This window comes from Cydia fagiglandana, chromosome 13 (genome assembly GCF_963556715.1).
Source record: "Cydia fagiglandana chromosome 13, ilCydFagi1.1, whole genome shotgun sequence".
Lineage (NCBI taxonomy): Eukaryota > Metazoa > Arthropoda > Insecta > Lepidoptera > Tortricidae > Cydia > Cydia fagiglandana.
Window position 1 is genome coordinate 14,864,593 of NC_085944.1, and position 17,270 is coordinate 14,881,862.

General features: G+C 37.9%; 1 protein-coding gene across 3 annotated transcripts in view; it reads left to right on the forward strand.

The window, feature by feature from the left end:
- The window catches only part of LOC134670345 (uncharacterized), a 70,115-nt gene extending 54,671 nt beyond the window's left edge, over positions 1–15,444 (forward strand). The window contains exons 3-8 of one of the 3 annotated variants that reach the window (XM_063528160.1): positions 2,761–2,832; positions 4,809–4,922; positions 5,683–5,806; positions 9,006–9,093; positions 9,984–10,082; positions 12,189–15,444. In XM_063528160.1, coding sequence (XP_063384230.1) covers positions 2,761–2,832; positions 4,809–4,922; positions 5,683–5,806; positions 9,006–9,093; positions 9,984–10,082; positions 12,189–12,509 — 818 coding nt within the window. In that variant the 3' untranslated portion in view covers positions 12,510–15,444. Of the gene's footprint in view, positions 1–2,760; positions 2,851–4,808; positions 4,923–5,682; positions 5,807–9,005; positions 9,094–9,983; positions 10,083–12,188 lie in introns of all 3 variants that reach the window. The other 2 variants (XM_063528158.1, XM_063528159.1) reach the window with 2 other exon arrangements.
- Positions 15,445–17,270: the final 1,826 nt, after the last annotated feature.

Genomic DNA, 17,270 nt, shown 5'->3' on the forward strand with positions numbered 1-17,270 from the left:
TATCAAGGAAAATATTGCTGACAAAGCTCAGGCAGATTTGCTGCAGAACTGGAAAATTCTATAAAATAAAATCATTATAAAAGTAGACAACAGGCCGTCTTTTTGCTAAAAAGCGAACTCTCCTAGACAAATCTATTAATTTATGTACCCATAGCACGTAAAAACTAGATCAGAAACTAAAACCATTCTCGAAATTAAACTTTCGTGAGACATAATTTAAATTATTTAGATCACACCTCTCACTTGTATTTTAAGTCGCGATTGGCGACATGTTTCGGGCCCGTCGGGAGACCTTCCTCATGCTCGAGTGCTCGCGGCGGCTGCACTCCGTGCACGAACTAAAACTAAAAGTGAGAGTAACCACCATTCTATATTGATTTTACCGATGTATAGCTTGAATGATTTAGTTGTTGCTGTTAGGCTCGCCAGGTGTCGAACCTACAGAATATGTAATTATTCTAATTACTGGGGTAGATACCTGTAATTAATTCAATTGACTACTACAATTGATCAATTAACAACAATACGACTTTACAAGGCAGTATACAGGCTATTTAATCGAAATATGGCATGATTATTGAATTGATATACTTACAACATTCGTTACGTACGTAAAAGTTGCTAAGCGGGCCAGGTGTTTAAAATGATCTTGCCGCGACTGTATTGTTAAGAGAATAAGAGCGCGTCACGGTAATTTTGAACACCTCGCCCGCTTAGCAACTTCTGCTGCTGACTGTACAAATAGCCATACATTTGACGTTCCCCTCCCCCGCAAAATCGGCAGACTGTTTTGTACAGAAAATGAAAAACAAGGCGCCTCCAGTTACTAAATGCTCTGAAGTTGCCAAATAATACAATCTATAGTAGGAATTTGTAAGAATCGGATCTATCGGATCATTGTATCTGAAATAAATAAAAATTAATTTGCGAAAACTTGTTGCGAACTTTGGATTTTCAACTCGAAAATAAATATTAGATTACCAAAATGCAAGCACAAAATCCAGCTACTAATTAATATAAAATCCGAACCTTTCCGAGCGTAACTAACGAGGTTATATTGTTACAAAATCAACCCGTTCCCAACCCTGCTACCGTTTAACACTCTGGCATAGATTACCACAAATACGATAGTACGTCTATCTTTAGCGGCAGATTTCCGATTTCAACTTTTAATACCTACTTAATTTTCGAACGCGAGTTGCGAGGGAGGTGGAGGAAGGTGTTGTGTTTTAGTAGGTAGTGACCCTGCCTATGAAGCCGATGGTCCTGGGTTCGAATCCTGGTAAGGGCATTTATTTGTATGATGATACAGTTATTTGTTCCTGAGTCATGATTGTTTTCTATGTATTTAAGTATTTATATATATTTATATATTGGACGACCGGTCTGGCCTAGTGGGTAGTGACCCTGCCTGCGAAGCCGATGGTCCCGGGTTCGAATCCTGGTAAGGGCATTTATTTGTATGATGATACTGATATTTGTTCCTGAGTCATGATTGTTTTCTATGTATTTAAGTATTTATATATATTTATATATTGGACGACCGGTCTGGCCTAGTGGGTAGTGACCCTGCCTGCGAAGCCGATGGTCCTGGGTTCGAATCCCAGTAAGGGCATTTATTTGTATGATGGTACAGATATTTGTCCCTGAGTCATGATTGTTTTCTATGTATTTAAGTATTTATATATACCTATCGTTGTCTGAGTACCCACAATACAAGCCTTCTTGAGCTTACCGTGGGGCTTAGTCAATTTGTGTAAACATGTCCTATAATATTTAAATTTATTATTTATTTATAAGTTTCGTGAGTCAAATTGAATAGTGATGATACATCGCTGGCCAACATGCATATCTGCTAGAAAGGAGTATCAAGCCAAAGGATTTTTACGTAGTTATACTTACCGCCAGGCGTAACTTTTGCATTAACTTTGGGCTAGAGGAAAAGGTAAGGCGTACACAGTGCAAAATTACATTTTGAAATTGTGATTAAAAAAAATACATCCGCTTTAATCTTCTTTTCATAAAAAGAAGTTTAGTTTTAGTTTTATTTAATCAAATTTCAAAATCGTAAATCTGCCGCTGGACACTCTCTGCCAGCTGTGCAGTGTACAGCTGTGTATGTGTAGCTCTTATTGGTACACGTGACATGCTTTATGATTACGAGTCGTGTCAAGGTCGTATCCCAAAGCCAGTACAGTACTATTAGTTATTCTGTACCCGATCAAAAGCGTAATAAATTGTGTTCGCGCATATAACATAGCCCATTGAAATAAGCGCGACAATAAGTAAGCGCAACTACCATCACATGCTCTATCTCGTATGAGTAATCTATGTACTCAAGCTTAACCTAATTAATATTAGCCTCTGAGCTCGGAGGTGAAATTTGACTTTCAGTTACAAACACTGTCACTGAACAAGGTAAGAAACTGCAATATTAGACGTATAGTTTGTCAAAGTGACTGTCTCATTTCAAACATAGACAGAGACAATCGTATTATCTTTGTCTTACACTAGTACTAGAACCCAAAAGAAAAGGATGAGTATAGTTTTTTGTTCTTATTTACTTACAAATTCGGTTTGACCAAAAATATCTCACAGACTACACTGACGTTATTCATAAACGCGCCTGAATTAGCTATGACTCCAATATACAGATTATAATTGTACTGGTAACCATGGTAACTCCAGGTTTAACCGTTTAACCCCGGGTTAGTGAATACAAGAGGCCCTAAAACTAATAACCTATATTTTTGTTCACAGAGCCCGTGTCGTCCGCCACAGACGCGGACGCCACAGACTCCGCACTGGCGCAGCCGTCGCGCATCTCCGCCGGTGAGAGCGGTACCTTAGGTAGCTGCTCACATACACGATGTATTTTTCTAGATTAGCACTTATTGAAATCATCACACACTGCGTTTTTGTAACGATAAATTGCTTTTTCTAATGTATTTCGTCGGCCTAAGTCTCAAACCTCGTAACTCCATTTCAATTAAATTTACCATTGCTACCTTGCTACCTTGGACAACAATACTAAAGTCGTAAACCTCGTAACTCCCCCGGAGGAGTTCCGAGGTTTGCGACTTAGGCCGACGATTTGCAAATCACAATTCGCCTAAGGGCCCCCACATCTGGCGTCTTTCGAGCGTCGGCGTCTGTCGGCGTCGGTCCAGCGCTATGGAAAATGACGTCGCTGCGCAGTTGCGTCGACGCTGCGTCGACGTTGCGTCGACGTCGGCCATAGAATTGTAGACGCCGACGCTCGAAAGACGCCAGATGTGGGGGGGCCCTAATAGTGCAAAATTGAAGGTGTCACGATACAATACGCCTTGTAGAATATACCAAGGTTGGATTAAATAAAGAAGCCCCTGACGTTTTTTTACACATAATATATTGCACCAGGAAATCCTGAAGTACACTGCACCGCCTTGTATGATAGGCCTATACCTATTTCGACTTGAAAATCACGATAGTATCGCCAAAGAAAATTTTACTCAAGAATACGTTGGGTACCTGTATACTGGTCTATTTACGAACCAGTAAGGTAAACGTACTAGTGCTCAACATGCTAATGCCCAATAGATGACATCTTGCTGTCACCTCTTGACAATGACATAAGTTTCAAGATGATATGCACTGGGACCGCGTCGAGCACCTTACCTCTTTATATGGGTAACTTACGCCCACTTTAGCTTTCTAACCCGATAGGTGGTGCCACAAAATGTTACTTGCCTGTCGGATTAAAAGTCGAACAAAGAGTTTTAAAAAATGGTTGTGGTGTTTGAAACTGTGTTTCGGCAGCTTTAAGCGCTTTGACGGTGACTGCCAATACCAAACGTTCTGACGGCAGGTAAAGGAACAGATTATTTCTTTGTTTATTTTGGCCACGCTTTACACTCCAGATTTTGATATGCTAAACAGCACTGTGTTTGCTTCGTAAGTATATGATTGTATTGAGCTGAATGATTTGAACTCCTTTTGTGAGTAGATCGTTTAATTGCAAAATTTTAGTTTCAAAATTGAAACGTTAAACGTTTCTTCTGAATGGAACATTTTAGAACCCTGCCCTGTTCGAAGTGTTACTGAACTTTTAGTGTACACGGCTATAATAGTTTATATAATATGCGTTTGGGAGATATCTTCAAAAGACGCATTTACCACAAAAGACGCATTCCCCCTGGTTGACCTTATAACTATTAAGAAAATTCATTTCTTCCACTGCCATCTTAAGTCAATCATCTCTACATAATCTATATCATAACTCACCAGCAAGCATCTGTGCTCAGCTTTATAAAGGCTTTCCATCATGTGCTCTTATTTGTCTGAATACAGAGGGCCTACCGCGAACGACGTTCGACGTGTTGCTTCTTTGTCGCACTTGTAAATTCGTACGTAAGTGTGACAGGGAGGCAGCACGTTGAACGTGGTTCGCGGTAGGCCCTCAGGCCTGCGCCGCAACATACATCATTGCTAACGGCAAGCATTTACATTTTAGTTTCACATAAAGCCACACTGTAACTATTTGGTACGTATAAACAGTTGTGGGGACGGGAAGTTACGAGTAGTAGGTACTGGAATCAAAAATAACTAAAAGTTTTTGAGGAATTCAGTAATTTTTGCAATAAAAGTTGTTTGTCATTTGCGGGCACGATACTGGCGGAAACAGAGGATACTTGAAAAAATTCAAATAATTGGTAGTGAATGTTTTATAGACAGTTAAGGATATGTACTTACTACGATTATGCTGATAATTTTCAATATTATATATTAATCTTACATGTGATTTTAAAGTTTTCCGTTGCTTGTCGCAGAATGGAGCGGGGCGACCGGTGGGCCTCCAGCAGAGGTGGTTCTGCGACTGCACCCCCCACAGACCACCCTCAGAAGCAACATCTCCTCCATGTCCAACTCCAGTGAGACTACCAGTAAGTCTGTCACATTTTGAATCTAAAAATGATACTTACTACACTACTTACAACGACCCGAAGTGGATCTTAGCCTCCGATACCAAAGATCGCCAAGCTACTCTGTCCAAAGCCGTTTCTGCCCAGTTTACGTGCCGAGTTCGCTAAGGTCTGTTTGCACACTTTTAAAATGATATGTTACGGAAAAGGGATTTTCTGTCCGATTATAAACTCAACTTCAATATTCAGATACTAATTCGAACCAACTACTAACTAAAACATCATCGATATATGCCACAACGTCCTAATCATATCAGCCAGAGGCCAATATGTCAACAGCAGTCCAGTGCTGGACATAGGCCTCCTAAACATATTGTCTAAACCCTCCTCCTAAACTAAAACATATTGTCCACAATTTAAGTAAAGTAGGTACGGTCAGACTGGACATCTGACTCATAGTGAAGGTCATTGTCCAACACTGGAAGCTTTTCTATTGATTAATGATAAATCAGCTACTTAAGGATGACTCGTCACGTTAAGCCGGGCCGTGTCCGGGTCGGTGCTTCCCGCGCTTACTTTTCTATGGTATGACAGGCGATCACGTGATGCTTTCCAAAGAAAACGATGCGCCGCCGCCGAAAGCTCCGGCCCGGACACGGCCCGGTCTAACGTGAGTCAACCTTTATTCTTGCCTGTTTAGACTTCGCTTGGTTACATACGACTCGGGCAAAACATGTTCTTTGCTTAAACTGAAAATTTTAATGATATAACCTCTCAACAGATGGCAGCGGTGTAGTTGTCAGAGCGGAAGAAGCCCTCATAGTAGCGTTCGTCCTCCTGCTGTGGGTGGCGGCCATCGCGCTGTTTTTCAACCGCTGGGGCAAGATAAGGTGCGTCTATAAACTGTACGTGGACTTCCTCCTTTTTATGAGCACCAGTAGATTTGAGCACACTCGGTGGATGGATGAATTAAAAACATAATGCAAAAAAAGGCAAAAAAACGGTCACCCATCCAAGTTCTGACCCCGCCCGACGTTGCTTAACTTCGGTCAAAAATCACGTTTGTTGTATGGGGAGCCCCACTTAAATATTTATTTTATTCTGTTTTTAGTATTTGTTGTTATAGCGGCAACAGAAATACATCATCTGTGAAAATTTCAACTGTCTAGCTATCAATCACGGTTCGAGAGATACAGCCTGGTGACAGACGGACGGACGGACAGCAGAGTCTTAGTAATAGGGTCCCGTTTTACCCTTTGGGTACGGAACCCTAAATATATCCTCCAAGGTCCTACCTATGGTACGTTTTCAGTTCAATGAAATTTAAATCCTATTTAATTGGAACAGAGTCGCTTTTACTCTGTTTCGTTCCATTTTCCAACAACGCAAAATTAACTCTATTTCCTACACTAAAGTATAGGTTCAAATTTCAGTGGCTAAATAGTGAACAGACTAAAGGTACCGGGAAAAATGCATATGATAATGATATAGGAAAACAGAGACGTTAATAAAATTCACGATAGCAATGTTACTTTTTTGTCAAATCTTATCATTGTGTTTTGTAGACAATTTTTGCACACAAATTTTATAGCCTCGGTGAATTTACGAGATATAGGGCCAGTTGCACCAACCACATTCAATTTTGACAGACTAATCAACGTCACTCAGCAGTGAACTATAAAACTTTCCATACAATAAAATGTAACGAACGTTTTAACGGTGACAAACGGTTTGGTGCTACTGGCACATACAATATTAATTGTAGCAGATAAATGTCGCTTCAAAACCAAGTATTTCAATATAAAAGATCTGAACTAGGGAGTGATTCACGCTATAAGTTAAATAAATAATAATAATAAATATTCATTATTGTATACCATACAGTTAAAAATACACAGAAAATTAAATGCACATTAAATATTAGTCTTATAACTTTGTTATATAACTCAAACCACTTATATTATAATAATCCACCGAGTGTGTGTCTTGGAGTGCACTGACACAGAATAAATAATAGTACTAGGTACAGAAGATTCACTCTCTAAAAAAACGCGTCTGCTACGATTAGGACAGATATGACCGCTAGGTGGCGCAAGCGCCACGCGCGGCTTATGGCTAGCCACCAAAATTGGTGTGGGACGGATGTACTTGTAGCAAATTGTTGCGACGCAACGAAATCGTGGAGTGAGCCACGCCTGGCACTGATTGCATTAATCAAATTTGTAAACGACAGAAAATGTCAAGATTCTACCTATATGGTTGATATCCTAGCGTTCTTTTCGAAGTCCCTGCCCAACAAACAATTAGGCGACACTTAGCACTTATTTTATCACCTAAAGACATATAACGGCTGTAGAATAGCTATATACTCTAAGCTTACAGGCTCTGGTGACATCAAGGTCTTTAAGAGGTCCATGTAGAGCTTTAAGATCCACAGTAGCCGTTTTCGCCGCTATAATGGATCTTAAGCAGCTAGTGTTATAGCTCAAAGTGAATTCTACCACCTTAACATCTATATGAGTAATATGCAGCTGCAATTTTCACTTAAGGTTCTAAACAGGCGATTAAAACTCTTTTATAGCTCCGTTACTCGCAATCGCTTCTTAACTCTCTTGTCTCACTTAGAGTCGAAAAGAGAAGTTATGAGTCACTTTTATAGATCATGTAGTCGCAGACGGGCGTTATTCAATACCTTAGTACATCTTATAGTGTTATTAGAGTCTTACTTACAACCTAAGCCTATAGCGCCATGTTAATATGACCGATGAATCAATAAGCAAAACAAAAACTGTTAATTAGAACGTAAATACTTAATAAAAATCGATACTTTTACTCAATATAGACATAATGTTAGTATTGTTGTATTTAAAACCGGACTTCACGTATATTGTGTAATTTTGCGAAAATTAAATACGGTGGACCACAATTTAAAAAATATTATATTCAGATAAATATGCAAAGGATCAGAGGCCCTTTAAAATTTTGTTAGTAATACATATAGTTATTGACAGTGTAATTAATTTCGCCATCATAAATCCGCAGATAACACCGGCATCAGTGAACTAAAATAATTATTTGCTTTTATTTATCCGCCATTACATTTCACTTCAAGCTGTCACAGTGCAAGCTTACAAATAATAATACAACAAAATGGAAACATGTGCAACCAAAGCAGGCAGGGCTAAGGAAAAAATGTGCAATTACCTTCTTGAGTGTTACAAATATTGACTTTAAATGCTAATATACCATCTAAAGCTGAAAGTATCATCTATATAGCTCTACACTACTACTCAAACAGTTAGTAGTTAGTCGCTTATTTGGCATCCTTTTAAATCCTAAGTTGTTAATCAACGCTATTACAGCACTACTTTAGCGCTCTTCTACTACAACAGTTTGTAGTCACCTATATGCAACCCATATAGCTCCTAAAGAATTAATTAACACTATTATAGCTCCACTATACCGCTCTTATGTCTCTTTTTTTATCCGCTAATACTACTGTAGCACTGTTATAAATCTTATGGTGATAAAATTTGTGCCCAATCCGGGGTTAAAACGGGGTTATAGCCGGCTATAACTCCTATTTTAATAGCACTAACAACACCTAAAGAGTAAATAGGCGCTTATATAAATCTCTTCTAACCCTTAAATTTAGCGCCTAATGTTAGTTGGGTGTTGAATGATACTGACAAAAATAAAATTTCCCTAAATAAATTCCGTTGATATGTATTCAAAATCGTAATTGGACATTCTATAATTTGCTTTTATACGGAAATTAAAGGATGACTCACGCTAAGACCTGTCGGGCCGGGGCCGGTGTTTTCTATGGAAAGCACCACGTGATCACCGATCAGCCGTCATATAAAATATGTCGGACGCCTCGGCCCGGGCCCAACCGGCTAGTCATCCTTAAGGATGACTCACGTTAGACCGGGCCGTGTCTGGACCGGAGCTTCCGGTGCATCGTTTTATATGGAAAGCGTCACCTGGCATGTCATAGAAAAGTAAGCTCCGGAAGCTCCGACCCGGACACGGCACGGTCTAACGTGAGTCATCCTTTAAACCGTATCTTCAAGTTCAATGATACGGGATGCCGTTCCACAGGATGCTGGAGCCGTATCAACCCAAGTTCCAACAGCAACATCGACAGAGCTGCGCTCTGGCGGAGGCCTCGGTGTCCGTGGCACCACATGTAAGTACCATAGTCTACTGTTAAGGGCTTGTGTATACTTCGTTTTTTTTTAGCATTAGAAATTTAATAAGGTAGGTAAACAATCTTGATGTCTCTTTTAATTGAAAAACACATTTAAAAAAATAAGTTACGGCAAATAAAATATGTAACAATTATGAATCTACCTAATACCATCATTTATACTCTTCTGCTTTCATAAGTAATAGTTACTGATTTTTTTAAAGCATTTTTCCATTAAAAGACATGTCAAGATCGCTTGACCTTCTTTCAAGTTCTTCCTAATGCTAAAAAAAACGAGCTATAGAAATCACGCGAGGTTCGATAGGGGGGAGAGGGTCACGAAAAAAAACACGACAGATCACTTTGGGGGAGGGGGGTATAAGGAGAACTCACGTGTAGTTTTCTACAGTGAATGAAATTAAGAAAAAATACCTGATAAAAACGAAGCTAAGAAAACTAAATTAAGAAAAAATACCACATGATGGCGGAGCATGATGGTGCAAACTGTACCAAAAGTCAAGTAACTATTGCCATACATTATTTAAGTTTCGATTGGCGTTTGCTATCAACAATTGTGTACTGTTGTGACTGTAGGATTGTCCACTTGGATAGGCCCCAAGGTCTACCAAGAATCAAATAAGAGTGGTGCATTTACTAATAAATATTAGGTCTACTGAACAGGGACGAACTGAGAACACTAAAGAAATACCTCCTTATTCATAAACGTTTACTAAAGTTAACAAGCCAATAATAATCGTTTAATTGTCCCTTTCCGACGTATTGGTATGATGGAAAGGGACAAACGATTATTATCGGCTTGTCAACTTTAGTAAACGTTTATGAATAAGGGGGTTAGTCTTTGCAAAATGTTGACCAAGCTATTTTTGCAGCACCGTGCGTCTCTGTCGCGTGGGTGCGTGTCGTATGACTGCGGCGTGGGCTTTCCGGCCTACCAGCCATGTGGGTACCTTCCTCATCGTCTTAGACAGGTAAATATTACACGAAATTATATCGTGTAACCAATAATAAAACTTCATGTAGGATGACTGCTACATTACTATTAATTTCCCACTACATAGTACCTAATTAGCCACTCCTAACAAATCAGAGAGAAAAAAGCCAATTGAAGTGTTATTGTTAAGAGTGGCCAATTACTGTGTAGTAGTTTACTGTGCATTAATTCTGTGGAAAATAACTCAAAATTAAAAACATTACAGCCGTTATGTTGGTAAACCTAATCACATTAAATAATATTACGAGTATAATATCCTCTGTTAAAAATATAACTTTGAAATGTATGCAAATTAAAGCAACATGCAATAGCCAAAGAAATAAGTGAAAATGTCACGTATAAAATAAGTCTATCAAAACTCAGTGAAAAAGATATAGGAATAACAGTTGAAATACATTCTTTATCTTAAAAACCAATTTATTCAGAGACCATACTTTTATATCCGCAACGCAGGCTTCGTCAGGTAAACACAAATTTACAATCGGCTACAGGCATCGTCACAAAAAACTACAGCGATAAAATCCGCAACAGGCTTCGTCAATTCAATTACTCAAAAAATACACATAATCTTAAAACATTTGGAGTATTTTACGTTGTAGGTATATTTTTTTATTTATAACTTATTACCATACGTCGGACTATAGGGGGCAGTTTGAGGGCAAGGTAAGGTTTACAAAAAAATCTTAACTTACGAGTATTATAATGTACCTAGTATTTGTAACATAGCCGTGTTCATAGAACTTGACATGCCCAGTTAACTCATTTGTTTTGTTCCTTTCTCACAGCTGCAATTGTCTTGAGTGACGGATAAAGCCAAACGAACTTTTTCGCCATTTTGACTTATGTGTAGTCCAAGTACGTTTATAAATAACGCAGTTAGTTGCTATGATACCTATTTGGAATTTCACATTATAAATACAAGGTACCAAATACTAAGTACAAATACTCGAAAGTGAATTGATTGATTTGCGAACCTTACCTATCATTCTGACATGCCACGAAAATGCCCGCTGGAGTCCGACGTATGCTTATTACATATATGTATAAAGGCACGTCTACGTGAGTACTTCGTAACAGCAAAAATAATGAAAAAACTTGAGTATATTTTAGTAACACAAAAATCCAAAATATTCACATAAAAGCAAGAAACAAATCAATCGAAAAGTAATCTACAACTTATTTCAGAAAGGTCTCGGAGAAAAATAGGACGAACATTTTTTAAGAAAAAGATTTGGAAGTCTGATCTCAAAAAGTTCACAAACAATTAATAAATGTAACTTTAAAAGCTTTTTATCTGAGAACAACTTTCATCGGCTTTAATGTACGTTAATAAAGAATGGAAATGGCGCTCGTAAATTACAAATAACGGAGAGGTTTCAAAGTGATTGGTATTTTTAAAACATAGTTACTGCAGTCGGCGTATTGTGGAAGGCTTTGGCCATCTTTATCCACGTGATAAAATAACTGTCACTTAACACCGTGGGATAAAAAGTGACGGACACCGTTTTATACCGCTGTCACGTAGACAAGAACGACCATCTTATCCGTACAGCAAGCCTATTATGGATCGCTTTATCCACATTTATCCACGCGATAAAACAAGTGTCACTTTTTAACTCTGCGGGATAGAAAGTGACGGACACCGTTTTATCACGCTGTCACGTAGACAAATACGACCATCATATCCGTACAGGTCAGGTTAGCATGTTAACTGGCGCAGTTGGTAAGGTGACGTACTTATGTACTGTGCCAACTCAGCCAAGACAGTCCAGTGGCGCATTCAAAAGAGCAAACAGTGCCCAGTGCTGTTCAAGGCCCAGTCATTTAGGCCACCATATTTACGATTACATTTGGACTGCGTTATGGAATAACGAACTACTTAGTTCGTTATGGAATAACGAACTACTTAGTTCGTTATTCCATAACGCAGTCCATTTGTTGAACATATGAACATAAACGCCACACACCCGCTCTACTATACCCTCGGCTCATGCCTTTTGATCATATACCGGTGACTACCATTATAAATGTATTTTTATCAGTCAGATTTTTTATCCTTGGCTGAACTTACACTTTTTTCCAGAACTCCGTCTTCGTGGGCAGCATGGGCGGCATGGCGCTTATCCCCGAAAGCCCTCCGCGGCGCTCGCGCTCCGTCGCCGACCTCCCTGTCCTCGTACCCCCCTCCGACCCCCCGCACGCCACTCCCCGCTCCTCCCGCGCCGCCAGCCTGCACAGCGCCGTAGACCTCAGGATCTGCGTGCCTTCCCCCCGAGCATCCAGGGCAGCAAGCCTGCATTCCTCCGTCGACATGCCGGGGTCCGTCCAAGTACACATTAGAGGGTCTGGGGGTAACCTGAACAAGCCCAGGAGTCCAAGAAGGTTGACTATAACTAATGTGTGAGATCAGCCCGTTCTGCAGTCCGAGAGGTATTAAGCTGGTCGAACTGATTTAAGAGGGAATCTTTATCAGTTTGGTCAGTTCATGGAGTGAAGTTTATTTCTTTTGACTGGTTTCGCAGTGTACCTGTAATTAATGTCACTGTCATAGGAGCTACTCTTTTGAAATAAATTAAAAGCTAAAATATAATATCAACTGGTAGGTAAGAATGTATTGTATTTTCTGAAATCAGTCAAAAAGTCTGTCACAAAAATTGCAATTGTCTTCAATTTCCAACTCTCGGATTGTAGAGCCGTCTACCAAAGACATTTATATATCAGTAATGTATAACTTGCTCATGTTTCTATCCTAATACGTCGGTAGCAAAAAAACATATAATCTTCCTCTGGGGAAGAAATCGTTGTTTCGAGACGCTAATGCAACAATGAACTCATACGCCACACACATGTAACCGCCACACATATTGTATAAAAAGTTGCTCAATGTGATTTTACAATATACTTAATTCCAAAGTGTCAAAAACAGACATTGGTATAAAAATAAACTCAAAATGTATGGTGTTAAAATACAGAAAACATGCATATTATTTTATAACTTTATTGTCTTTTTAAGAAGGAACAATTAATCAAGAATTAATTAAAAATATTTATTATTTAATTATACCTACTTTAAATATTTTGTGATTTAAAATATTTAAATTTATTTATTCGTGACGTAACGTTATGTGCAATTGTTTTGATCATTCTAATATAACCCTTTAAGTAGCATAATTATATATGTGGCTTTCGATCACTGAAACGTCCTTATGCTTTAAGTGCAATAAGGACGCTTCCAACTGAAATTCCAATAGAAATTCTGATAAAAAGGCCCTTATTGCAGATGAAGCATAACCCTTCTCTGATAGAAAGCCACATATTATTATATCTCTATGATCAAAGTACCAATTAATCTTAAAATTGTATTAGCTATCCTCTTTCAACGTTTCCAGTAGAGTAGTGTCTTATCTCTTTCTCTTCATATCTGTGCTCGTGTGTAAGGTCTCTTAGTGCGTTGGACGCAAATCATTAGTCGTGTGGTGCTATTATAAGAAAAGAAAAATGTATACTTTTTTTATGTAACAGAAAGTATCCTAAATCAATAAAAATAAAATATCCCTAAACCTACTACAATAAAAAATCACCCCTCGGCAAGGTGCCGTAGACGCTGGCAGCATTACCTCACTGAATTGCAATGCTAATGCACTGTGCGAGGACGCTGCCCCAATAGTTTTTGGCGTACGCCAATCTACGGTTGCTCAACTGTTGGTCTGTTGAAACAATGCCTAATTTTTGACCATGAGGTGAAGATGGTATGGTCTGCCACCGTGTTTGCCACGTACCTACCTAAAGGGGCCCACAGATTAGAGTCTGTGCGGAAAGAGAAGAGTCGTGGCAGAAACGGGAACTAACATTTTAAATTTTATATGGCAATCAAACATTTGACACCTGTCTTGTAAAAAGTAAACAAACTCCTGTCATTGTATATTTTTATTAACAAAAACCGCAAGTTTTATGTATATAATATTTTCAAAACACGATAAAACCGTACATAAAACCACAAAGAAAATTATATTTAACATTGTTCGGTTTTGTCAGCGGGAAGAAAACGGCTAAAAGCCGACTATCGACTTACAAAAAGTCGCGGAACGTGTTTCCGCTATTCGCGGGTATTGATGTTGTATTTAATATTAAATAATTACCTATTTAATAAGCCCCCTAAGTAACTTGTCTCCGGTACATAATTGGTAAGTATATTCATTCAAAATATATAAATTTTCATATATATGCAGGCCATTCATGATCTTTAAAATAACTGACAAATAGTCTTGATACTTGCTATTTTATGCATATTATATGTAATTTCTTTTTCAGGATTGTGTAAAAGTACCTACGGTATCTCGAATAAAAGACCGCTAAGTAGGTGATATGCAAGAATTCGTAATCTACGTGCCGGATTCAAGCACATCCAGTGCAGATGAAGATAGTTCTATGAGTGTCCCTGGCCCTGGTTGTTCTGAAGCTAGCTCAAACATAAGTGACATTGAATATTTTAATTCAGACTTCGATTACAAAGAATAAAACTTTTTCTAATAAAATATTTCTTTATTTGTAAGTTCGTTTACTAGGTTCTGAATAAAACTTTTTCTAATAAAATATTTCTTTATTTGTAAGTTCGTTTACTAGGTTCTGAATAAAACTTTTTTCTAATAAAATATTTCTTAATTTGTAGGTTCTGTTAGTTACGAAATTATATTTCATATTTAGCAGTGACTTTTCGGCGAAGTAAAATATCGTGAGATGAGAGAACCGGACATATCCCAATAAGGCCTACCTACTTATGCACTATTTTTATTCATATTCATATTTATTATTAATAATGTACACATACATTACAACTCAAGTTTACAATGGGTGAAATATATATCCCAGATAAAATTACAGTTCTATTGCCCAATTTCTACTCGATCTACTCGGTTTTAATAACTGTTGGACTGCACAGATTAGGCAGTACATAAATGAGACTCTATCTTGTTTGGTACTAAAATTACAGTTGTATTGGGCAGATTCTTAACTAGTTTTAGCAGTTTTGTCAATCGCACTGTCACTTTTTAGTATCTGAGACATAAAAACAAGTGTGTTTTAAAAAGAAAACTAGTGCCTGCGCTAAATCAGAGGATTGAGTTGACGAGCCGACACCACCACCAGGCTCCGTTTAGTAAGCCGTGGTAAAAAACCGGAACAAAAGGGATTCAAGTATCATGACGTTTAGTGTCGTACTATAATCACGTGACCAGTGTTGTCAGCATAGCAAAAACTATAAAATAGCACTGGCGCGCCCTCAAATCCCACGACTCTTCTCTTTCCGCACAGACTCTACCAGTTCGCCGGACGATATCAGCCTGTCAGTTAAAGCAAAAGGTTCCAAACAACTGACAGGCTGATATCGCCCGGCGAACTGGTAATCTGTGGGCCCCTTTAGGCAGGTACGTGGCAAACACGGCGGCAGACCGTACCATCTTCACGGGCCCTTTAAGTGCGAGAGTAACATCACAGACTATATTAACCTCCTAAGGTTTTTAAATACTAGTTCCGAAAAAGAAATCATAACTTCTAGTTAATAATAAGATCCAAATATTTACTTATTTCTGCCCTATCCTAAACGTCCTTGCTTATTATATATTCAAAATATTTTAGATTAAATAAAAAGTTTTAATAGCTTTATTGAATAAAAAATATTTTATAAAATATCTAATTTAATACAAGTAGCAAAATATACATTTTAGACCAATCGAAACTTGTACATATTGCCATAGATATTAAGTAGAAACTTTGCATTGTATAACTTTCAATTAAATATGTACCTATTTTAATTAAATGTAAGTTTTAAATCGAATACTCATGAATAATGATATTATATTAGATTATATTTATCAAACGTCAACAAATATTAAGTTTGAAACTATTTCAAATTATGTTTGATAAATTATCAAAAAAATGAAATAAAGTTAACTACAGACTAAATGAGGTAATTTCAATTTTATACCTAAAATCCAATATAAGTCATCTCCTAATAGGCTGTTAATTTTTATACAATAGGTAAATAAGCTGTTAATACACTTAGAACAAAGAAAAGAGGCTGTAACTTTCAGTTTTCATTAATCATTTTTCATGAAATTCACTGACAACCGTATTATGATCTAATAACCCTAAAAAGCGCTACGATTGTTTAAAAACTCTGCTGGCTGAATCCACTGCGCCTTTGCAGAATCGGCCTCCGCGTAATCCTCCGCTTAAATTTTAATTTGTAATTTTAGTTTCTATTTGTTATTTTATGTACCTACTAACAATACTTTGGACCTTGTTGTCTGAAAATAAACGCATTTTATTTTATTTTATTTTATTTTATGCTTTCATTGTCACTTACATTGATAGCGTTAAGCATTAAATGTTACTTAACTGTGAATTAACAAATTTTGGCGTTATATTCTACATCATCACAACAAAGGCCCCCGCCGCGTCTGTCTGTTTGTGTGTTTGTATGTTTGTTCGCGATAAACTCAAAAACTACTGAACGGATTTTCATGCGGTTTTCACCTATCAATATTATTTTTGGGGAAGGTTTAGGTGTACAATTTGTAAACCCGTGCGAAGCCGGGACGGGTCGCTAGTATATAATATCACTGACTGCTTGCAAGTTACTGGTAAAGCGTTTATATAACGAAATAACGATCGTTTCATCAACGTAAAAATCAATAGCTTCACTTTTACAAAAAATAACGCATTTTCACAAGAAACCGCAGTGACATACGCCTTTTTCATAGACTGTAACGACTGGTCAATATTACATGCCTCTCGTAAGTCCAAATCGTCTTATCATTGTGAAAATATTTGTCAGTTGCGACCTTCCTACCCTTAATGTGAGTGGTGCTAAAGGCTTACCGCGAAAAACATAAATCGAAAGTTCGTTATCAGCTACTCTGTTGCTCTTGCATATTAGTACGATAGAGGAAAATAGACGAACGTAAGATAGAATTGATTCGTGGTAGACCCTACTCTGTTTTCCAATAGATTTCCCTTTTTACAGACCAGCGTAATTTGGTCTCGAGAGTCTTATCAATGATGAGTTATGAGGGGTCAGGTGTACACTGGTCGCTATCTTAAGTCGACGTAAATAATCTGAATCGATATCTATCTTTAGGTCGCATACAATCGTGTAATTCGGTGA